The sequence below is a fragment of the Saccopteryx leptura genome, chromosome 7 (assembly GCF_036850995.1).
Source record: "Saccopteryx leptura isolate mSacLep1 chromosome 7, mSacLep1_pri_phased_curated, whole genome shotgun sequence".
Classification (NCBI taxonomy): Eukaryota; Metazoa; Chordata; class Mammalia; order Chiroptera; family Emballonuridae; genus Saccopteryx; species Saccopteryx leptura.
The window spans coordinates 112941465-112966854 of record NC_089509.1 but is presented as its reverse complement, the minus strand read 5'-3'; the positions used below and the strand labels follow the sequence as shown (position 1 = coordinate 112966854).

The 25390-nt window shown below is 43.5% G+C and overlaps 1 protein-coding gene across 1 annotated transcript in view; it reads right to left on the bottom strand.

Moving 5' to 3' along the window:
• LOC136379047 (nuclear body protein SP140-like) overlaps positions 1 to 25390 on the bottom strand; it is an 81195-nt gene that overhangs the window by 26579 nt on the left and 29226 nt on the right. The window contains 4 exon segments of the mRNA XM_066346515.1: positions 16598 to 16717; positions 18206 to 18253; positions 19367 to 19509; positions 22637 to 22741. Coding sequence (XP_066202612.1) covers positions 16598 to 16717; positions 18206 to 18253; positions 19367 to 19509; positions 22637 to 22741 — 416 coding nt within the window.

Genomic DNA, 25390 nt, shown 5'->3' with positions numbered 1-25390 from the left:
ACTGAGGTCAAGGTTATGTGAATGTCTAGTGACAGACACTAAAGCTGCAGCCCAGCCAGAGAGAAAGTTAAAGGGAGGGAGACAGAGACTGACCTGGTGCTGAGGTTACTGCTCCCACTGGTCATCATCCTGTGCCCAGCCCTGCCTGGGCCTCTGATCCCTCCGCTGTCCCAGACAAAACCAGTGTAACTGCTCACCCTAGAACAAGAGGTTCGTGAATCTTCTCAGCCAGGGAGGGCTCCACCCAAATGGGGAAAACAAAAGTGAAAGGAGCTTTCCGAGTGTTGTCAGACACTGTCTCCCTCCGCCTGCAGCCCACGGTGGTGCTCAGCCATCAGGACTGTGGCAGCAGGAATGGGGGACAAGGAGGGACAGGCAGGGTCTGGAAAGCCAGAGGATGGGGACCCCCAGTGAGGAGCAGAACCACCCAATAGGAGTGCCCTTGTTTGTGTAAAGACAAAAAACATCTCTGAATCCTGCTGTCCTCTGGTGCCCCACCCTCCTGAGAGCGTGCAGAGTAAGGCAGTTAGGTCTCCGTGTCCAGAAACAGGGCTGGGGGAGCCACATTCCCCGGTGTCATGGCTTCCACACTTGTTCCCCTGAGTCCAACTTCCTCAGGCTGTAATTGGGGTTCTCACCCAGGTACAGTGAAGATACAGGGGAAGGCTCCCCACTCTCTCCAACTCTGCTCTTTCTTTCCCCCAAAGGGGCAGACTTCCATCTGGGCAGATTCCACACCCTGAGGAGGACACCGTGCAGGGGGCAGGGCCGCAGTGTGCCCAGTGCTGCGCACGGGGTCTCCCCGCCCCCCTTACTGGGGGTAGAGGGACTAGTAAGCTGAACCTGCGCTGGGCACAGCTGTCCTGTACTCCTGATCTCCACAGTTCACGGGACCCAGACAGGGTCTGACACAGACGACACCAGTCTTTTTTTTTTTTTTTTTTTTTTTTGTATTTTTCTGAAGCTGGAAACGGGGATAGACAGACAGACTCCCGCATGCGCCCGACTGGGACCCACCTGGCACGGCCATCAGGGGGCAATGCTCTGCCCACCAGGGGGCGATGCTCTGCCCCTCCTGGGCATCACTCTGTCGCGACCAGAGCCACTCTAGTGCCTGGGGCAGAGGCCAAGGAGCCATCCCCAGCGTCCGGGCCATCTTTGCTCCAATGGAGCCTCACTGCGGGAGGGGAAGAGAGAGACAGAGAGGAAGGAGAGGGGGAGGGGTGGAGAAGCAGATGGGCGCTTCTCCTGTGTGCCCTGGCCAGGAATTGAACCCGGGACTTCTGCACACCAGGCCGACACTCTACCACTGAGCCAACCGGCCAGGGCTGACACCAGTCTTTTCTAGTGTCCCCTCTGTCTCCCCTGTCCCAGAACAGCAGGCAGACTGGGTCACCTCTGTGCCAAGTGTTGGCATTAATGTGCCGGCTTTTCCTGGGTCTGCCGAGAGTCACCAAGGTCAGCACGTGAATTAGAGTCCCAGAGCAGTCAGCTGGTGGGCAGTCCGCGGGGCCGGACTTCTGGGTGGGCACTTCCACACAGCGGCTGACCTGGTCCGGGGGAAGGACACATCCCTGTGGGGCCAGAGGAAGCTGGACACACTGCCCCCTGTGGACAGCAGTGTCCCTGAGGGGTCAGGAGCCCCCTGTGGACAAGCACAGTTTCCTTCATCCAGAGAACAACGTCAGACCTACACGGGTTAGGAACCAGACTGGACCATCTCAGAAGCAGGTTACATACATCCATGTCATTTGTAATTTAATACCACGAACATACATTTCTCTTGCATTAATGATTTTAAAATTAAATGTGCTAAGTAGCATTGTTGCTGACCCAGTAATAGAGAAAAAATAATAATATTTCTAGCCTTTTTCTTGCAGAGGCCTGTGCACAGTTCAGGTACAAGATCCCAGCCTGACCAGGCGGTGGCTCAGTAGATAGAGCATCAGACTGGGATGCAGAGGACCCAGGTTCGAAACCCCAAGGTCGCCAGCTTGAGCGCGGGCTCATCTGGTTTGAGCAAAGCTCATCAGCTTGAACCCAAGGTCACTGGCTCCAGCAAGGAGTTACTCAGTGTGCTGAAGGCCCACGGTCAAGGCACATATGAGAAAGCAATCAACAGAACAACTAAGGTGTCGTAATGCGCAATGAAAAACTAATGATTGATGCTTCTCATCTCTCTCCGTTCCTGTCTGTCTGTCCCTGTCTATCCCTCTCTCTGACTCACTCTCTGTCTCTGTAAAAAATAAGTAAATAAAATTAAAAAAAAAAAAAAAAAGATCCCAGCACACTAGCCAGTGATGGAGAATAAGTCAGTCGGTTACCCTGAATTATAGATTTCTTAAATTCCCTTCTTTGAAATGACCTAGAGGCCCTGGCTGGTTGGCTCAGCGGTAGAGCGTCGGCCTAGCGTGCGGAGGACCCGGGTTCGATTCCCGGCCAGGGCACATAGGAGAAGAGCCCATTTGCTTCTCCACCCCTCCGCCACACCTTCCTCTCTCTGTCTCTCTCTTCCCCTCCCGCAGCCAAGGCTCCATTGGAGCAAAGATGGCCCGGGCGCTGGGGATGGCTCTGTGGCCTCTGCCTCAGGCGCTAGAGTGGCTCTGGTCGCAACATGGCGACTCCCAGGATGGGCAGAGCATCACCCCCTGGTGGGCAGAGCGTCGCCCCATGGTGGGCGTGCCAGGTGGATCCCGGTCGGGCTCATGCGGGAGTCTGTCTGACTGTCTTTCCCTGTTTCCAGCTTCAGAAAAATGCAAAAAAAAATAAAATAAAAAAATAAAAAATAAAAAAAGAAATGACCTAGAGCAGATGTGAGAGAAAGGAGAGGGTTAAAGGCCATGAGAAAATGACAAATCTCTGCCTCAAAGCATCAGAAAGGACAGCCAGCCCAGTGCAGACAGTCCCGCCCCCTGAGCAGCAAGCAGTTGGAAGACAGGAGTCCTGTGGTTGTGGCAGCTGCACTCACACCAGCAGCTGTTCCTCCGCAGGTTAAAGCTCTGACTTCCTCATTAGCTATCCCTGCATTTAAGTACAGTGCACCTGAGTGTTCCTATACAGCAGGACTGAGGTCAAGGTTGAAATGAGTCTCTAGAGACAGACACAGAAGAAACAGCCCACCCAGAGAGTAAGTTAAAGGGAGGGAGACAGACTGACCTGGTGTTGAGGTCACTGCTCCCACTGGTCATCGTCCTGCTCCGGGCTCTGCCTGGGCCTCATCCCTCAGATGTCCCCAGCCTGGTTACACTGTGGTTCCCCAGTCCTGAACAGGAAGTGTGTGAACTCACTGAGACAGGTCATCACTCACAGGGGAGAAAGAGAAGTAGAATTACCATATTTCCCCATGAATAAGAAGCATATTTTTTGAAAACATGGTGTCTAAAAACTGGGTGTGTCTTATACAGTGGTTGTGGTGTTTTGTTTTTTGTTGTTGTTGTTTGTTTTTATTTATTTTAATTTATTGTTTATATAGATTCTAGTGTCACCCCGAATGCATTCCCTTCTCCCCCATATTCCCCTCAATATCTCCCTTGTCCTCCTCACCATAGCGCCCTCCCCCCTTCCCTTCAGGTTTATCCCATCCTATCATCCCCTTTCCCTCTGTCCTCTTTTCCTCTGGTCCCTTTGATCCCTCTTCTGTCTCAATTCCATTCCTCAGTTCACATTCATTGTATTCCTCAAATGAGTAAGGTCATATGATATTTTTCTTTTTCTACCTGGCTTATTTCACTTAACTTAATAGTTTCCAGGTCATTCCATGTTGTCACAAAAGGTAAAATTTCCTTCTTTTTCATGGCCCCATAGTATTCCATTGTATAATATAATATATATGTACCACCACTTTTTAATGCACTCGTCCACTGATGGACACTTGGGCTGTTTCCAGATCTTGGCTATTGTAAACAATGCTGCAGTAAACATGGGGGTGCATTTCTCCTTTTGAATCATGATTTGGTGTTCTTAGGATATGTTCCTAAAAGTGGAATGGCCGGGTCAAAAGGCAGTTCCATTTATAATTTTTTGAGGAATTTCTATACTGTTTTCCACAGTGGCTGCACCAGTCTGCATTCCCACCAGCAGTGCAGGAGGGTTCCCGTTTCTCTACATCCTCACCAGCACTTATTCTGTGTTGTTTTGTTGATGAGCACCATTATGACTGGTATGAGGTGATATCTCATTGTGGTTTTAATTTGCATTTCTCTAATGATTAGTGATGTTGAACATTTTTTTATATACCTATTGGCCATCTGTATGTCCTCTTTGGATAAGTATGTATTCATTTGTTTTGCCCATTTTTGGATTGGATTGTTTGTCTTCCTGGAATTGAGTTTTATAAGTTCTTTATAAATTTTGGTTATTAACCCCTTATCAGATGTATTGTCAAATATGTTCTCCCATTGTGTAATTTGTCTTTTTCTTTTCAATTTATCCTTTTTTAATTTTATTTATTTTAATGGGGTGACATTGATAAAACTGTCTTCCGTCACCTTCTAACTGGTTTTCTTTGTGCCCCTCCCCTCCACCAACCTCCTCCCTCCCCTCCCCCCCACCCTGTAACCCCAACGCTGTTGTCCATGTCTCTGAGTCTCATTTTTATGTCCCACCTATGTATGGAATCATATAGTTCTTAGTTTTTTCTGATTTACTTCTTTCGCTCAGTATAATGTTATCAAGGTCCATCCATGTTGTTGTAAAAGATCCGATGTCCTCATTTCTTATGGCTGAGTAGTAAGCATTCCATAGTATATATATACCAAAGCTTTTTAGTCCACTCGTCCTCTGATGGGAACTTAGGCTGTTTCCAGATCTTTGCTATTGTGAACAATGCTGCCATAAACATGGGGGTGCATTTCTTCTTTTCAAACAGTGCTATGGTGTTCTTGGGGTATATTCCTAAAAGTGGGATAGCTGGGTCAAAAGGCAGTTCGATTTTTAATTTCTTGAGGAATCTCCATACTGTTCTCCACAGTGGCTACACCAGTCTGCATTCCCACCAGCAGTGTAGGAGGGTTCCCTTTTCTCCACATCCTCACCAGCACTTATTCTGGGTTCTTTTGTTGATGAGTGCTATTACGACTGCTGTGAGGTAATATCTCATTGTGGTTTTAATTTGCATTTCTCTAATGATTAGTGATATTGAGCATTTTTTCATATGACTATTGGCCATCTGTATGTCCTCTTTGGAGAAGTGTGTACTCATTTCTTTTGCCCATTTTTGGATTGGATTGTTTGTCTTCCTGGTATTAAGTTTTACAAGTTCTTTATAAATTTTGGTTATTAACCCCTTATCAGACGCATTGTTAAATATCTTCTCCCATTGTGTAGTTTGTCTTTTTATTCTGTTCTTATTGTCTTCAGCTGTGCAGAAGGTTTTTAGTTGGATAAAGTCCCATTTGTTTCTCCTGTCTTTTTTTTTAATATTTTATTTTTAACTTTATTCAGGTTTTTTCTTAAAGAGACACAGAGAGAAAGAGAGAGAGAGAGAGAGAAGGGAGAGGAGCAGAAAGCATCAACTCTCATATGCGCCTTGACCAGGCAAGCCCAGGGTTTTGAACCGGCAACCTCAGCATTCCCAGGTTGACACTTTATCCACTGCACCACCACAGGTCAGTGGATATCCTGTCTTTATTTCACTTGCCTGTGGAGACAAATCGGCAAATATATTGCTGCGAGAGATGTCAGAGAGCTTATTGCCTATGTTTTCTTCTAAGATGTTTATGGTTTTACGGCTTACATTTAAGTCTCTTATCCATTTTGGGTTTATTTTTGTGACTAGTGTAAGTTGGTAGTCTAGTTTCATTTTTTTGCAGGTAGCTGTCCAATTTTCCCAACACCATTTGTTGAAGAGGCTGTCTTTACTTCAATGTATGCTCTTACCTCCTCTGTCAAATATCAGTTGTCCATAAAAGTATGGGTTTATTTCTGGGTTCTCAGTTCTGTTCCATTGATCTATATGCCTGTTCTTATGCCAGTACCAGGCTGTTTTGAGAACAATGGCCTTATAATATAACTTGATATCCGGAAGTGTGATACCTCCTGCTTTATTCTTCCTTTTCAAGATTGCTGAGGCTATTCGTGTTCTCTTTTGGTTCCATATAAATTTTTGGAATATGTGTTCTATATCTTTGAAGTAAGTCATTGGTATTTTAATTGGTATTGCATTGAATTTACAAATTGCTTTGGGTAATATAGACATTTTAATGATGTTTATTCTTTCTAACCATGAGCAGGGAATATGCCTCCACTTGTTTGTATCTTCCCTGATTTCTTTTATCAATGTTTTATAATTTTCTGAGTACAAGTCTTTAATCTTCCTGGTTAAATTTATTCCTAGGTACTTTATTTTTTGGTTGCAATGGTAAAGGGGATTGATTCCTTAAGCTTTACAAGCAAAAAAAACCTCAAGGAATTCACTACAACCAAACCAAGGCTGCAAGAAATGCTAAGGGGCCTGTTGTAAACAGATCAAAGGAGAAAAAGAATATAGCAAAAGAGAAATACAGTTTTAAAGAATAAAATGGCAATAAACAATTACATATCAATAATAACCTTAAATGTAAATGGATATGGATTAAATGATCCAATCAAAAGACATATGGTACCTGCATGGATAATAAAACAGGACCCATACATACACTGTCTACAAGAGACACACCTTAAATCAAAAGATGCACATAGACTGAAGATAAAAGGATGGAAAAAAATATTTCATGCAAATGGAAATGAAAAAAAAGCTGGGGTAGCAATACTTATATCAGACAAAATGGACTTCAAAACAAAGACTATAGTTAGAGATAAAGAAGGTTACTACATAATGATAAAGGGAGCAATCCAAAAGAAAGATATAACTGTTATAAATATCAACGCACCTAACATAGGAGCACCTAAATATATAAAGCAGACTTTGATGGATTTAAAGAGTGAGATTAACAGCAATACTATAATAGTAGGGGATTTCAATACCCCATTAACATCATTAGATAGATCCTCAAGAAAGAAAATTAACAAAGAAACAACAGACTTAAAGGACATATTAGATCAACTCAATTTAATAGATATCTTCAGAACCTTTCACCCTAAAACAGCAGAATATATATTCTTTTCAAGCGCTCATGGTACATTCTCTAAAATAGACCACATGTTAGGGCACAAAAGCGGTCTCAACAAATTTAAGAAGATTGAAATCATATTGAGCACTTTTTCTGATCACAATGGCATTAAACTAGAAATCAACCACAACAGAAAAACTGAAAAATACTCAAAAACTTGGAAACTAAATAGCATGTTATTAAATAACGAGTGGGTAAACAATGAGATCAAAGAAGAAATTTAAAAATTCCTAGAAACAAATGATAATGAGCATACATCAACTCAAAATTTATGGGACACAGTAAAAGCAGTCCTGAGAGGGAAGTTTATAGCATTACAGGCATACCTCAAGAAGCTAGAAAAAGCTCAAATAAACAACTTGACCCTACATCTAAAAGAACTAGAAAAAGAACAGCAAGTAAAGCCCAGAGCTAGTAGAAGGAAGGAAATAATAGAGATCAGAGCAGAAATAAATGACATAGAGGCTAAAGAAACAATACAGAGGATCAATGAAACCAGGAGCTGGTTCTTTGAAAAGGTAAACAAGATCGATGAACCTTTAACCAGACTCACCAAGAAAAAAGAGAGAGGGCTCAAATAAATAAAATTAGAAATGAGAGTGGAGAAATAACAACTGACACAAAAGAAATATAAAATATTGTAAGAAAATACTATGAAGAACTGTACACTAAAAAACTAGACAACCTAGAGAAAATGGACAAATTCCTTGAAATATATAATCTTTCAAAAATTAATCTGGAAGAATCAGAAAACCTAAACAGACCAATTACAACAAATGAGATTGAAATAGTTATCAAAAAGCTCCCAAAAAAGAAAAGTCCTGGGCCTGATGGCTTCACAAGTGAATTCTACCAAATATTCAAAGAAGAACTAACTCCTATCCTTCTCAAGCTAATTCAAAAAATTCAAGAGGAAGGAAGACTTCCAAGCTCCTTTTATGAGGCGAGTTTAATTCTGATTCCAAAACCAGGCAAACACAACACAAAGAAAGAAAGTATAGGCCAATATCCCTGATGAGTTTAGATGCTAAAATCCTCAACAAAATATTAGCAAACTGGATCCAGCAATATATGAAAAAAAACATATACCATGATCAAGTGGAATTTATTCTTGGGAGGCAAGGCTGGTACAATATTCACAAATCAATCAATTTGATTCATCACATAAACAAAAGAAAGGAGAAAAACCACATGATAATTTCAATAGATGCAGGAAAAGCATTTGATAAAATCCAGCACCCATTCATGATCAAAACTCTCAGCAAAGTGGGAATATAGGGAACATACCTTAACACGATAAAGGCCATCTATGACAAACCCACAGCCAACATCATACTAAATGGGCAAAAATTAAAAGCAATCCTCTTAAGATCAGGAACAAGGCAGGGGTGCCTCCTTTCACCACTCTTATTCAACATAGTTCTGGAAGTCCTAGCCACAGCAATCAGACAAGAAAAAGAAATAAAAGGCATCCAAATTGGAAAAGAAGAAGTAAAACTATCATTATTTGCAGATGATATGATATTGTATATAGAAAACCCTAAAGTCGCAGTCAAAAAACTACTAGACCTGATAAATGAATCAGCAAGGTGGCAGGATATAATATCAATACTCAGAAATCAGAGGCATTTTTATACACTAACAATGAACTGTCAGAAAGAGAAATTAAGGAATCAATTCCCTTTACCATTGCAACCAAAAAATAAAGTACCTAGGAATAAATTTAACCAGGAAGATTAAAGACTTGTACTCAGAAAATTATAAAACATTGATAAAAGAAATCAGGGAAGATACAAACAAGTGGAGGCATATTCCCTGCTCATGGTTAGAAAGAATAAACATCATTAAAATGTCTATATTACCCAAAGCAATTTGTAAATTCAATGCAATACCAATTAAAATACCAATGACTTACTTCAAAGATATAGAACACATATTCCAAAAATTTATATGGAACCAAAAGAGAACACGAATAGCCTCAGCAATCTTGAAAAGGAAGAATAAAGCAGGAGGTATCACACTTCCGGATATCAAGTTATATTATAAGGCCATTTCAAAACAGCCTGGTACTGGCATAAGAACAGGCATATAGATCAATGGAACAGAACTGAGAACCCAGAAATAAACCCATACTTTTATGGACAACTGATATTTGACAGAGGAGGTAAGAGCATACATTGAAGTAAAGACAGCCTCTTCAACAAATGGTGTTGGGAAAATTGGACAGCTACCTGCAAAAAAAATGAAACTAGACCACAAAGTTACACCATTCACAAAAATAAACTCAAAATGGATAAAAGACTTAAATGTAAGCCATAAAACCATAAGCATATTAGAAGAAAACATAGGCAATAAGCTCTCTGACATCTCTCGCAGCAATACATTTGCCGATTTGTCTCCACAGGCAAGTGAAATAAAAGATAGGATAAACAAATGGGACTTTATCAAACAAAAAAGCTTCTGCACAGCTAAAGACAATAAAAACAGAATAAAAAGACAAACTACACAATGGGAGAATATATTTAACAATGCTTCTGATAAGGGGTTAATAATCAAAATTTATAAAGAACTTGTAAAACTTAATACCAGGAAGACAAACAACCCAATCCAAAAATGAGCAAAAGAGATGAATAGACACTTCTCCAAAGAGGACATACAGATGGCCAATAGGCATATGAAAAAATGCTCAACATCACTAATTATTAGAGAAATGCAAATTAAAACCACAATGAGATATCACCTCACACCAGTCAGAATGGTGCTCATCAATAAAACAACATAGAATAAGTGCTGGTGAGGATGTGGAGAAAAGGGAACCCTCTTACACTGCTGGTGGGAATGCAGACTGGTGTAGCCACTGTGGAGAACAGTATGGAGATTCCTCAAGAAATTAAAAATCGAACTGCCTTTTGATCCAGCTATCCCACTTTTAGGAATATACCCCAAGAACACCATAGCACTGTTTGAAAAGAAGAAATGCACCCCCATGTTTATGGCAGCATTGTTCACAATAGCAAAGATCTGGAAACAGCCCAAGTGTCCATCAGAGGATGAGTAGATTAAAAAGCTTTGGTACATATATTCTATGAAATGCTACTCAGCCATAAGAAATGAGGACATCGGATCTTTTACAACAACATGGATGGACCTTGATAACATTATACTGAGTGAAAGAAGTAAATCAGAAAAAACTAAGAACTATATGATTCCATACATAGGTGAGACATAAAAATGAGACTCAGAGACATGGACAACAGTGTTGGGGTTACAGGGTGGGGGGGAGGGGAGGGAGGGGGTTGGTGGAGGGGAGGGGCACAAAGAAAACCAGTTAGAAGGTGACAGAAAACAATTTTATCAATGTCACCCCATCAAAATTAACCAAAAAAAAAAAAAAAAAAAACAACAAAAAAAGAATGTGTCTCAAGGCTAATTCAGGTAGTTAGAAGAATAGTATAAGGATGCTAATTCTGCTTCTCAGGCCACATCCTGCAAAAGGGGCCCCAAGCAAATTGGTGATTTGCCTCCTCTGATTTTGCCAATTGGATTTAAAAAAAATAGGTCAGGAACGCCCTGAAATGGAACTAACATACATGAGCATAAGTTAAAAGGACTTTTAGATACTGGAGCTGATGTATCTGTTATTTCTAAGCTACATTGTCCTCCTTCCTGGCCCACTCATGCAGCAGTCACAGAATTACAAGGTATAGGGCAGAGTAAATCCCCTCAACAAAGTTCTAGTTTTCTACATTGGTAAGATTAAGAAGGTCATTCTGGATTTTTTAAGCCTTATGTGCTCCCTGGATGGCCAGTTAATTTGTGGGGTAAAGATGTTTTGAAAAATATGGGAGCATTGCTTGTCAGTCCTAATGGTTTAGTCAGTACCCAGATGCTTGATCGGGGATTTTTGCCCACCAAGGGACTAGGGAAAGAACAGTGAGGAATTCTCACCCCCATAGAAATGGCACCCAATACCAGAGGGGGTGGATTGGATATCAAAATTTAGCATAGGGGCCTTGGTACCTCCTGCTACCTCAATAATGCATTGTGCAGACCCAATTACTTGGAAATCAGATAATCCTGTATGGGTAGACCAATGGCCCCTTTCTCAGGAGAAACTTAGGACAGCTGCTCAATTGGTACAATAGCAGCTACAGCTTGGGCACATTGAACCATCTAATAGCCCATGGAATACACTTCTATATTTTGATCTTGTTGCCTCCTGGATTATCAAGGGGCATAGGTGACCCTTACAGCTTATAGGTTTTGAGCCTCAAAATTATTGTTGTTCTTTTTTTCAAAGGATCAACAACAATGGCTCTGGGAAACTTCCACTAAATGGTAAATTGCTCTTGCAAATCAATGGACTTTATACTGAAACTGTCAACTTAAAATCAGCTCAAAGTCTAGAATTATATGTCATGATCATGACTTTCCAGTATTTGCCATATTCCCCCTTTATTCTATATACAGACAACAAATATTTACTTATGCTGTTTCCACTATACAGACAGCTGTCTTAGGGACAAATGCTGATGAACTATTTCAGCAGTTCCTCCTTCTTCAAAGACTTGTATGTCAACATAGAGCTCCATGTTTTATAGGACATACTTGAGCTCACTCCATGCTCCCTGGAGCTTTAGCACAAGGGAATGCCCTTTTTTTTTTTTTTTTTTTTTGTATTTTTCTGAAGTTGGAAATGGGGAGGCAGTCAGACAGACTCCCTGCATGCGCCCAACTGGGATCCACCCCGCACACCTACCAGGGGGGGATGCCCATCTGGGGTGTTGCTCTGTTGCAGCCAGAGCCATTCTAGCACCTGAGGTGGAGGCCGCAGGGCCATCCTCAGCGCCCGGGCCAACTTTGCTCCAGTGGAGCCTTGGCTGGGGGAGGGGAGGAGGAAGACAGAGGAGAAGGAGAGGGAGAGGGGTGGAGAAGCAGATGGGCGCTTCTCCTGTGTGCCCTGGCCGGGAATCGAACCCGGGACTCCTGCACGCCAGGGCGACGCTCTACCACTGAGCCAACCGGCGAGGGCCTAGGATTGCCCTTGTTGATCAAGCTACCCAAAAGAAAATTATTTGGAGCAACCATGACAGATCGAGCAATTCAGTCTCATACTATTCATTACCAGAACGCTGCAGCCCTGTGTAAATAGTTTCAACTTTCTCGGGAAGCAGCACGGCAGATTGGGAAATCCTGTCCAAGGGATCCTATACTACATTCTGCTCCTTCATTTAGAGTTAACCCTCAAGGACCCATACCAGAACAACTTTGGCAAATGGATGTTACTCATATACCTTCATTTGGCAAACAGTCCTATGTCCACGTTACAGTGGATACATATTCTGGATTTATAGTAACCTCTGTCAGAACAGGAGAGGCTGCTAAGCATGTTATAGCTCATTGTCTGTTTGCACTGTTCTATTATTGGATTTCCTAAACTGGTTAAACTGACAATGCTCCTGCATATGGAGCAAAAGCATTTACTGTATTTTGTCATTCTTACAATCTTTAAAGTCAAGTTATTATTAAAGTGTACCCAGCAAATATTTTAAGGTCAATTTAAAAAAAATTTAAAAGGGGGGAGTCATATCCTGGAACTCCTACAGGTCTACTATATCATGCTTTTTACTTAAAAAATTTTTTAATTTCTTTTGAATGCTGATGAACAGGAGATGCCAAATCTCTTTCTCCTGCAAACTACTACCTTCTTTATTTGATCCAGCTAATAACACTGTTTTATCTTTTTCCAAATAGCTCCAGATATATGGAAAAGATTTATATAGGTGGATGGGGATCCTCAAACCCCTCAGTGAGATCTTCTGAGCATGGCCTTTAAGATACCAAGAGGGAGAAAAAGCCCAATAGAGATCAGGGGAACTATCAGCTTTTAGGATACACCTTTAAAGGCTCCAACACCCCAAAGGGGTCTCATAGGATGCCATCTGGGTCCTGCTTCAATAGTGGAAAGGAAGTTCATTGAGCTAAAGCCCACCAGACTTACATGCCTCTGCTGTGAGGAAACAGGGACACTGGAAGGTAGGCTTCTCCCTCGCTCCTCTAAGGGAGGGTTCAGTCTCTTCCAGCCCTGCCCCAGCCACCTATGACCTAACCTTGCCCAGAATGCTGGGGTTTGCCACTGAAGGCTGAAGGGGCCCAGGGCCGTCGGCCCCATTTACGACACTGTGGATGAGCCTAGGGTATTTCTTCCAAGAAGCAGGTAAACTGATCTCATTTGCACAAGGGCCACTTAACTATGTCTTGCCTGAATAGTCAGGTTTTTTATTCTTTCCTCGAAGATCTCTGTTGTGGGTGTTGATAGTCCTACTTTCTGCTGCTTTGTTTAATATATAGTGTTCCTTTATTTCTCCTACCTCAATGCCCCACTCATATTTCAGGCTGGACCTACTCCTAATTTAGAGCTCTCTTTCCCCCTTTTGCCAACTTCTATTATGAATCTACCTTTGCCACCCAGCTTAGTGTATCCCAAGGTTCTCTTTACCAAGCCACAGTCGCAGAGCTCCAGGGAAAAGCAACCTGGTCTCATCTCTCCAGGCAGAGGAGAACAGAAGCTCCATCTCCACACATGCTGCAGATGGCTTTTCCAGTCTACCTGAATCATTACCAGCTAGAAGCAGTGGTCATTGGGACTTGGGTGTGAGCTGCGAAGTATAGAATTGTGACAACAATTCCAGTGCCATGTGGACTTTTCCTGGACTCCTGCTCCTTGTGACAGCTCATAACAGACTGAACTGAGTTGGGTTGCATTTTTCAGGGATTTGGCATGGTGTTGGGGCCAACTTGGACTTGGTGAACATGTTAAGGACACTACTCTTTTATGGATTCTTGCTGTATTGGCCAAGAGTTTGCTTAAAGGCTTTAATCACTGTAAAAAAAAATAGAAGACTGGATAAAGAAGATGTGGCACATATACACCATGGTATACTATTCAGCCATAAGAAATTATGACATCGGGTCACTTACAACAAAATGGTGGGATCTTGATAACATTATAGGGAGTGAAATAAGTAAATCAGAAAAAAACAAGAACTGCAGGATTCCATACATTGGTGGGACATAAAAACGAGACTAAGAGACATGGACAAGAGTGTAGTGCTTACGGGGGGGCGGGGGGAGGGAAGGAGGGAGAGAGGGAGGGGCACAAAGAAAACTAGATAGAAGGTGATGGAGGACAATCTGATGGGTATGCAACAGAATTGAATGACAAGATAACCTGGACATGTTTTCTTTGAATATATGCACCCTGGTTTATTGATGTCACCCCAGTAAAATAAAAATTTATTTATAAAAAAAAAAATAGAGATGTAATGGGCATTACAACAGCTGAGTCCGGTAGGTCTTAGCAGGTGACACTAATCTCGGTGATTCCCTCAGAATATATTACTTTCAGTTTCCTGTTTAATGGTGGGAGACTTCAGTTTCAGGACCTTCCACCAGGCTTTTCGTAAGGCAGTCCTTATTATTCAGAGTAGTTCATAGGTTAAAGAAGAGCCCCTGCTCTGAGTGTTCTGGTTACACCCTCAGGAACAGGGGAAATGACTGTGGGTGTGTCCGTGGATGGAGTGAACCCACTGTGAGGTGGACATGGCCAGCCCTCCATACACTCTGCTCTCCCAGGGACCATGATGGCGCCTTGGGTCCCAGAGTAGACTCCAGTCAGATGGGGTCATCCACCACCTGGAGTCCAGAGTTCCCATGTTCATCTACCCAGAAATCCCCATCCTGAGTCTCAGGCCTTCACTCTCATTATATTGTGGCCCTGAGTTTGGAATAAGAGGCCCAACTAAGCTTAGAATTCTGTCTTCTCTGAAAAGCTGCCATTCTCAAAATTGGGGCTTATATCAAGCCCTCCTTACTCTCTTCCTTCCAGATGCAAGTGTGAGGGTCTCTTTGCTTTGGGTGATGAATAGATCCAGCCTGTCGTATAGTCTCTTCAACACATTTGTGGCATTTAGCCACCAAAATCCACACTTCATAGAGTACCAAGTTATCTTTTCATAAATGGCAGGGAACTGTACCAGCCAGTATAGCTCTTCCCTTCTACCTCATCTCATTCCCTACAGACAAAGGGATTGTCGGCAGCACCAGTATAGCACCAGGGACTGTAAGTGTTCTTCCTGTCACTGTCTGGCTAGACAGTACCCAGCACACCAATCCCATCCTTTGGACCTGCTTGCCAGGACTGTTAGTTAGGTTGTGTTCCCTATGTGCAGAGCCTGAGATGAAGTCCAGTGAGGGAATGATTTATTATGAGAACTCTCTGGAAGAGGAGGAGGGGGAGGGAGTCGGGGTGTCTGGTGGGAAAGCTAAGCAAGAACGGGGTGACAGGTGGGACCGGCTCCAGCCAGACCCCAGTGTGGAGCCTGACCCGAGCCCACGGAGGTGTAGCCTCCACGCCAAGCAGCTCCACCCGGGTCAGTGCAGGACTCCGGGGAGAGGCCCAGGAGCCAGCCCTCACAGCACCGAGGGACAAGAATTCTGCTCCCAGAGGGGGTGTCCGGGGTCCCAGCGGCTCCCCTACACCACTGGGCTGCTCTCATTGGTCTCCTGAACTGCAAACACTTCTTTGAAAATCTTCTCAAATTCCGCCTCCAGTCTACGTACCGTTAAGCCAAAGTCATTGTATTGGAATAAAAGATAAAAAGCAAAAGTAATTACACTCATTATCACTTCTAAGAAACATTGAATTTAAGAATAATTAAACACCTAAGTTATATTAACAAGGTGAAGAAACAAAAAATTTCGTGACACCGCTGACTTCCTACAGACTCCTTTATCCTGCAGAGGATGCAACTCCACAGGTTCCTTGGAGGGGGCACAAGGGAGCAAGGCAGGTCCTCAAAGAGCCACCATTCCCACAGGCGCCACCATCCTATCAGGAATGGCCCATGGGCACAGCCGTGGATGAAGGGGACACCTCCCAGAGTCTCTATGGCCACAGGTGGGACCTGAGTCAATGACCCTCCTCCCCTTGAAGACAGCCAGGGTTTGAGGGGGTGCAGGGTGGTGTCAGGGTGAGTAATGGCTCTCTTTTCCCCGTCTGAGCTGCTGGGAGCCCAAGGGACCCTGCCCACTAGGCCTCTGTGTCAGAGTCGGGGCCCTAACCCCTGGAAGCTCGGACCTTCATCAGCCAGTTGAAAACGTGGTAAAATGAGGGAACCTGTCCGTGTTTCCTGCCTTTTCTAAATAAGCACGGAACACATACAACTGGCATTTCCACTCCAGAAACAGCAGTCATGCTGGGAGAGTCCTAGAAAGAACAGTAGCAATATCAAAGCAGCCTCAGCCTCCCGTAGGAGAGAGGAGAATTGTCCCCTCCTGCTGTTAGGATCTTGGCACAGTCTGGATCATACTGCCGGACCCCACATTCAACCCCGCTCTTTCCCATCAGGACACAGGCAGCAGCTCTGCGAGGGGAGGGGCGTGGCCAGAAGAAGGGTCCCTGAAAGGAGAGAGGGGCTGCATCTCACAAACCTCTTTCTTTCCACAGAAGGGAGGTGACAGCCCTTATGAAAGGATCTTGAACAAGTATCACAGCGGAAGAGCGTCCCTCTGCTTCGGCAGATCTCACATGTGTTTGACTTTCTCAACTAGAAGATAAAACTGACCCCAGTAAGGACCCAGAAGGCCTCCACTACGAGACTCTGGAATGCATAGCATTTTGTGAACCTGGGAAACTCTGATGTGCTTCTGAGTGCAGACTTCAGAAGAATTCTTTGTCTACAGTGAAGTTTAGGAGGAGACACCTATGTGTCAGACCACAAACCAAGAAACTCTAACACAGAAAAACTAGCAACAAAACAAGACAATGAGTTTCATAGACATTTTAAAGGTAAATCATTTTATTACCTTGCAGATAAAACAAGGTCCTGTAATAAAGCATCAAATCCATTTGCCTACCCTACAATGACCCAAATGACTCATGGAAACGTTGTATATTGAGAAGTTAATACAGTGGAATAAACTTCTTAGAAACACTGCATCCTCTAGTCTTGGCTGTCGGCTCCCCATGAGTTCAAGGACTGGAAGGAAGTCCTGGACTCTGGATTCCGTGCCTGGAGGGTCCCTGGACCTGTGAAGTTGGAAACGGGAAGGCAATCAGACAGACTCCCACATGCGCCCGACCGGGATCCACCCAGCATGCCCACCAGGGGGCAATGCTCTGCCCATCTGGGGCGCTGCTCTGTTGTGACCAGAGCCATTCTAGCTCCTGAGGCAGAGGCCACGGAGCCATCCTCAGCGCCCGGGCCAACTTTGCTCCAATGGAGGCTCGGCTGCGGGAGGGGAAGAGAGAGACAGAGAGGAAGGAGAGGAGGAGGGGTGGAGAAGCAGATGGGCACTTCTCCTGTGTGCCCTGGCCGGGAATCCAACCCAGGACTCCTGCACACCAGGCTGATGCTCTACCACTGAGCCAACCGGCCAAGGCCTGAGTATATATTTTATTGAATAATGGAAGAGGATATAAATAATATAATCAAAATCTGGGATTGAGTTGAAGATGACCTTGTGACCTTATTAAGAAAAATTTTTATGTATTTCATAGTCATGTTTACTTTACATTTAACACCCTTACAACATCTGCCTCTATAGGTAAAACCCTTCTATGAAGCTGTTTGGATAGATCCTTATCTCCATCTCAAATGGTTGACCATGCACAGATGTCCCTGCATACAACATAATGTTCAGTGACCATACCTGAAGGCACACACAATAAATAAAATGAAGGCAGGGAAGAGCAGAAGGGAACACTAAATAATAATCACACAGTTGAGAAACCATAAAAAATGCACCATACAGCCTGACCTGTGGTGGCACAGTGGATAAAGCGTCGACCTGGAAATGCTGAGGTCGCCGGTTCAAAACCCTGGGCTTGCCTTGTCAAGGCACATATGGGAGTTGATGCTTCCAGCTCCTCCCCCCTTCTCTCTCTCTGTCTCTCCTCTCTGTCTCTCCCTCTCCTCTCTAAAATGAATAATAATAATAAAAAAAATTTAAAAAAAAAAAAAAAAAAAAAAAAAAAATGCACCATACATATAAAGTCATTTGCGTGAGAAGAACTCAAGTACAGAAGTGATCACCTTTTTCTTCACGTTATTTTTGCTTGGAGGTTTAGGTAGATATTCACGCTGAAAGATAAAAAGATCCAAATACGTGGTAAGCCCGTGTTTCTGTTTTGTGAGTCTGGCATTCCAACCTCTTCCCAAATATTTCTTCTTGGATGTCCCAGACCAAGGTGTCTTAATGAGACATGAGCTTCTTCTCCTCCCCTGTATTTATTCTGAATTTGTCACTGGAACCCAGAAAAATCATCTTCAGAACCTTCTCTCTTGCTCTTATACTTTTCCCCTAAGTTTTAAGAGGTTTTCCTTCACCCTCTTTTTAACACCCCTCACCTCCTTTCCATTCCCAACAGGGCCACTCAGACTTGAGTCCTCACAGCAGGACCGTTCGCTCAACACACACGTATCCCACACCTACAGGTGTCAGACACTGTGGACAATGCTGAGCCCACAAACACGGACAACCCCAGGGGAGTCTAGAGACACAAGGGGAATGCAGGAAGGATAAGAATAAAACAGTGTGAGAAGGGCCCTAATAGAGGGTTCAAGGGGCCCAGGGATGGGTGACCAGGGCAGGTCAGTCAGGGAACATTCAGAGAGGGGTGACATCTGAGCTGAGCATGGCAGGCTGACTATAGGCTTGTTAGGCTGAAAGACAGTAATTTCAAAGGCCCATGTTGTCTGTGATACTGTTTTAAATACATCATTTCATGGCTCAGGAGACTCCCTGGTTCTGAGCTGTCTATATTTATGAGTTTAAACTCCTCAGCTTGACATTAAATCTCTCCACAAACTACTTGATGGACTATTCCATATCCCACACTACCATCCACCTCAACCCACGGAGTGGTCTGGTTTTCAAGCCATTCTTTCTCTGGAGTGTCTTCTGCCCACTGGTTGGCTGTGGACTGTCTCTCTCAGTGCGTAGAGTCGTCTGCAAGCACCGCGTCAGAATGACCTTCCCCTCCAGCTCCTGTGCCTGCGCCCACAGAGCCCCTGGGACAGAGCAGGAGCTGCCTTGTGTTGAGCTGTGAGGGTGGGCACCTCTCCCGGGGGAAGGACAATGTCAGGGGCTTTAGGGCTCTGGTCATAATGCAGCCTATATTCGGTGAGCTCACAGTGACCTTATCTTTGAGTACAACCGGGAAAGTCACATCTCCGCCCCTGTCACTCACGTACTTCCATCAGCCATTTCAGGGTTTTCTTGCCACAGTGTATACTCAGCTTCCAATTACTTGATTTTTCACGGCCTCCTTTAATTTCAAATTCCCTGGGGGTGAACCAGTTTCCATCATCGCTTTTTATACACTTCACTGTGGCTCCTGTAAGACCGGGGTAAGGTGATCCTGAGACCTCTTTGTCCTCAGAGCTCAGTTGTTGGCCTCCCAGCACATTGGCTCTGAGCCCACCCAATTTGAGTTCACGGTCAATAGCAGGAGTGTCTGGCCTCCCCTCTCCGACTTAAGAACCCCCAAACCCAGCCTGTAAGTCCCCTCCAAGGAGAGTCCCTGCATTGTGCACACATTTCTTTGACCTCTATGCAACAACAACAAAAGTGATCATTAGCATCAAAATCAACACTAGAAATGTATTCCAAAATCACCTGTTAGGAAAAGCAATTGATTTTGAACAGGGAGAGGATTTGCATTTGCTATTGAATTCTGAAGACAGAGAACAAGGCAGACACTCTGATGGCCCGGGGGGGGGGGGGCACTGGGGGGGCAGAGCCTCAAACTGTACTGACATCTCAGGTGGGCCCGCCCCCCCCCCCCCCCCCCCCCCGCAGCTCAGCAAGCACCACAAGAGACCCGTGCCTTCTGCTGCAAACATGTTTCAGCCACTTTACAGACACTAGTGAGCAGGGATCTTTCCATTCCTGAAATCACGGGTAGCTGACATTTAAATAACTGTGAAATATTACTCAGTGGAAAATTTAATTTATACATAAAGGCAGTCATAGCAATGTGCGTCCTTAGGGAGAAGAAAATCAAAACCGCAGTGAGATACTATACACCAGTGGTCCCCAACCTTTATTGGGCCACGGACCAGTTTAATGTCAGAAAATATTTTCACGGACTAGCCTTTAGGGTGGGATGGATAAATGCACAAAATAAAATTATGCGACCGGCGTAAAAACTGTGGTATTTTTAAATATAATTGTCGAACTTACGAGACAAGCGTCAAGAGTGAGTCTTAGATGGATGTAACAGAGGGAATCTGGTCATTCTTTAAAAATAAAACATCGTTCAGACTTAATTATAAATAAAACAAAAATAATGTAAATTATTTATTCTTTCTCTGTGGACCAGTACCAAATGGCCCACGGACCGGTACCGGTCCCTGGCCTGGGGGTTGGGGACCACTGCTATACACTACATGCACCAGTGTGGCCATAATGAAAAAGACAATAACAAGTGTTGGTGAGAATGCAGAGAAATTGGTGACTGGAAATTTTGCTGGTGGGAATATGAAACTGATGCAATTCTGTGGAAAACAGTTTGGTTTTTTCCTCAATAAATTCAATATAGAATTATCATATAACCCAGCAGTTCTATCCCTGGATATATAAGCAAAAAAACTGAAAAAAATATGTTTACATAAAAACTACATGAATGTAGCATTATTCATAATAGCCAAAGAGAGGGAAAACTCCAACTTGGGAAGAGAAGAATAAAATATGGCATATCCATACCATAGAATTGTTATTAGGTTTTGGTTCAGGGCTCCTTTACATTCAGAGCTCCTTTAAAACTCAAATTCCCCTCACCCAACTTCCCACTAGGGCTCAAAACAGAACACTCTCATCCCAGACTGTGAGGTTGTAGTTAATTTGTTTGCTATTCTCTCTCTTAATGGTTTCCTGGCCTTTACTTTGAAATGTAGCAAAAAGTTTACCTTGCAGGAATATCAGGGAAAGCTTACATTGGGGACGGACCTGAAAATTAGGGGAGTTGAATCACAATAGTTCTTTGTAAAAGTCTAGCCACAGGCCCAAAAGTGACCGGTCCCAGCTGTTCCTGGGAGATTCCTGACCTCTTGGTTGTCTTCAGGATTTACCAAGGACACCAGAAAGGACCATGCTGATTAAGCTTGTGCTACAGCAGAAAGAACGTGTGTTTCTGCAGCTGAATCCCCTTCTTCCTGCTCAGCATCAAGTCAGTGACCAAGGCCACAAACCCCAATATGCTAATCTGAGTATGTCCAGGTGCAGGCAACCCCATGCCAGCAAATGCCTGCAGCAACTTCTATCTCTAATGCTCCCTTCAGCAGCTCAGGGCTGACTCCCTTTGCTGGTCTCAGCCCGCTTGCACCCAGGCTCTTTTAAAATAAATTTCCCTTTTGGAACACACTATCCTTGTGTTTTTGATTCGGGCTGTGGTTTCTGCCTTTCAGGAATATTATGTTATTTGGCTGTAAAAAGAAGAAATTATAATACATGCTACTACATGCATGAAACTTAAAAACATCAAACTGAGGGAAAGCACAAGTCACAAGAAAGGTACATGTTATATGAGTCATTGATATAAAATGCCTAAAATAGGCCAGTTTATAGATCAGAAAATAGGTTAGCGGTTGCTCAGGGCTGGGCAGTGGGGTGAGGTGAGAATTGGTATTGACTACTGGGGTTTCTTTCAGTGGGGGGCAAAAACATTCCAAAACTAGATTGTGGTGATGGTTGCATAATCTTATGAATGTACAAAAGAAACAAACAAAAACTCAACAGTGACTTCTACACTTTACAAGGTAAGTTGTATATGTGAGTTGTATATCAGTAAAGCTGTTTAAAAAATAGTTATCATGCAAACATTTATATTAATTGGTGTTCACATAGCCATATTAAGAGAAATCTCATACTGAGTTCATTATGACAGACAATTATTGCAACATGTTATAACTTAAAAATCACAAAATATTTTATATTCATTGTGTAAATGAACTCTCAATGTCATACCATGAGGCAGGTTTTTAACATTAATCCAATTTTGGATGAGAAATTTCAGGCCTAAGAAACTCCCATTCTTTACTAGGTCACTCTCAGCAGGGCTGAGGCCGGGACTCAGATTTTCTGATTCTAAATTCTGTGATCTCACTAAAACACCCTGTCCTGGTGATGATGATCCAGAAAGCATATAAGATATTAAAGGTGGATGCTGAGGGCCTCTTCCTGTTATATCTGATTCAAAGTGAAATATACAATATGATCCATCATCAATTGACATTCCTGCACTTCTCTTTGGCATCCTTATGAAGACTTCCATGTGGAAGTGAGCGCTTAATATGCACCATTTCTTAAAGTATGAAAACATCATCTTAACAGCCCCTACCTACACTCAAGCCTCTGTAGGGCCTCAATTCCTTGAACGATGGGTAATTCATGTGGGTAATTCCATTACTTCTTGTGAGTTCTTCATTTACGAATTATAAATTAAAGTAGACCATAAAACCCACCTTGTTCCAACTTGTTCTTATATAACGAGCCTTTCAACTACCCACAGGAAACAGGAAGAATTTCAGAGTTAAAATCCACACTTTCTGTTTCTTGATTTGTTGACCCTGCAAGAGAAGATTCTTTGTTCTATTCCATTTTACAGTTGCACATGTACAACTTCTTCCTATGTTGAGGTCATTTCTATAAAGACATAAGGTTGGCCCTGGCCAGGTAGCCCCGTAGATTAGAGCATCATCCTGAAATAGCAAGGTTGAGAGTTTGATCCATGGTCAGGACACACAAGGAAGCAGCCAATGAATGCACGACTGAGTGGAGCAACAAATCAATGCTTCCTTTTCCCTTTTCCCCTCTCTCTCCCTCTCTCTCTGTCTCTCTGAAAATATAAAAGAAATTAAGCCCTGGCCAGATAGCTCGGTTGGTTGAAGCATTCTCCCACAGACAGAGGTTGCCGGTTGGATTCTTCAGTCGGGGCACGCACAGGAGCCGCTCCATGTTCTTTTTTTTTTGTCTTTTGATTGGACAGTTTAGTCCATTTACATTTAAAGAAACTATTGATCTAGAATAACTTACTAAAGAGAGAGAGAGAGAAGGGGGAGAAGCAGGAAGCATCAACTCCCATATGTGCCTTGACCAGGCAAGCCCAGGGTTTTTTTTTTTTTGTTTTTTTTTCTTCTTTTTTTTCTTTTTTTATTTTTCTGAAGCTGGAAACAGGGAGAGACAGTCAGACAGACTCCCGCATGCGCCCGACCGGGATCCACCCGGCACGCCCACCAGGGGCGACGCTCTGCCCACCAGGGGGCGATGCTCTGCCCATCCTGAGCCATGTTGCGACCAGAGCCACTCTAGCGCCTGAGGCAGAGGCCACAGGGCCATCCCCAGCACCCGGGCCATCTTTGCTCCAATGGAGCCTTGGCTGCGGGAGGGGAAGAGAGAGACAGAGAGGAAAGCGCGGCGGAGGGGTGGAGAAGCAAATGGCCGCTTCTCCTGTGTGCCCTGGCCGGGAATCGAACCCGGGTCCTCCGCACGCTAGGCCGACGCTCTACCGCTGAGCCAACCGGCCAGGGCAAGCCCAGGATTTTGAACCGGCGACCTCAGCATTTCCAGGTTGACGCTTTATCCACTGCGCCGCCACAGGTCAGTCCATGTTCTTGTTTCTCTCTCTCTCTCCCTGTCTCTCTCAAAAAGAGAAACGGGGGGGGGGGGGAGGAGAGAGAGAGAGAGAGAGAGAGAGAGAGAGAGAATATTGTGAGAAGTCAAATCCCAACAAATAGTTTAAACATATATTATTTTAAAGGAATAAAAAGCATTTACTAATATTTATTACATAATAGGTTCCAAGGGACTTTCAAGAAGTTTTAAAGAATTAATGAAGTCAATTCTTCATATCATGTTCTAGATAATCCATTTCCCATTTTTAATTTACTAACAGAACATCTGCATTCTGGAAGATGTCATGGTCCAGACAAAATACCACAGTTCATAACTCCCCTCATAGCAGCAGGACCTTAAGATTCGATGAGTAAGAGGAGAGCAGAGCACTGTGGGAGGGGGGAGCCGTTAGAAAAGCTTCCCACAGAAAGGACAGACCTCTGAGGGAAGACACATTTTGCTCCTCACCATTTCTCTTCGGATGGCCCCTGGTCGGCAAACTGTGGCTCGCGAGCCACATTGGGCTCCTTAGCCCCTTGAGTGTGGCTCTTCCACAAAATACCACGTGCGGGTGCTACCTCAAAAAAGAATGTACCTACATAGTTTAAGTTTAAAAAATTTGGCTCTCAAAAGAATTTTCAATCGTTGTACTGTTGATATTTGGCTCTGTTGACTAATGAGTTTGCCGACCACTGGCTAGCACATGGACATATGGCCGGAGCTCAGCAGGCACCTTAGACAGACACATGATCTTAAAAAATAGCTCAACTGTAAAAGAGAAGAAGCTTCAAAATGCACAAATCCTAACATACCCAAAACCATTTTGGAAAGGAAAAGAACCAAACTTACAGGTTTTACTACCTGATTTCAGGACTTATTATAAAGCTGTAGTAACTAAGAAGGTATAATATTGATCTAAAGATAGACATACAGATAAATAGAACAGAAAAAGAATTTCAGAAATACATTTGAAGTCATATGCTCAGCTGACTTTCAAAAGGATGTCAAAACAATTGATTTAATGTAAAAGGATAATCATCAATAAATGGCACTGGGCTAATTGGATATCCATAGGAAAAAAAATCCTTACTTAATGTCATACACAAAAATGAACTCAAAGTAGATCACGAATCTAAATATAAGAGCCAAACTGTAAAACTTGATGAAGAGCCTGGCCAGAGCGTCGGACTGGGATGCGGAAGGACCCAGGTTCAAGACCCCGAGGTCTCCAGCTTGAGCGTGGGCTCATCTGGTTTGAGCAAAGCTCACCAGCTTGGACCCAAGGTCACTGGCTTGAGCCAGGGGTTACTCAGTCTGCTGTAGCTCCACGGTCAAGGCACATATTAGTGAGAAAGCAATCAATGAACAATTAAGGTGTCGCAACGAAAAACTGATGATTGATGCTTCTCATCTCTCCGTTCCTGTCTGTCTGTCCCTGTCAATCCCTCTCTCTGACTCTCTCTCTCTGTCTCTGTAAAAAAAACAAACAAACAAAAAAACCTTGATGAAGAAAACAGAATATTGAGGCAAAGAATTATTAAATAGATACCAAAAATTACAGATGATAAAAGAAAAAACGGTTAAACTTCATCAAAATTTTAAGT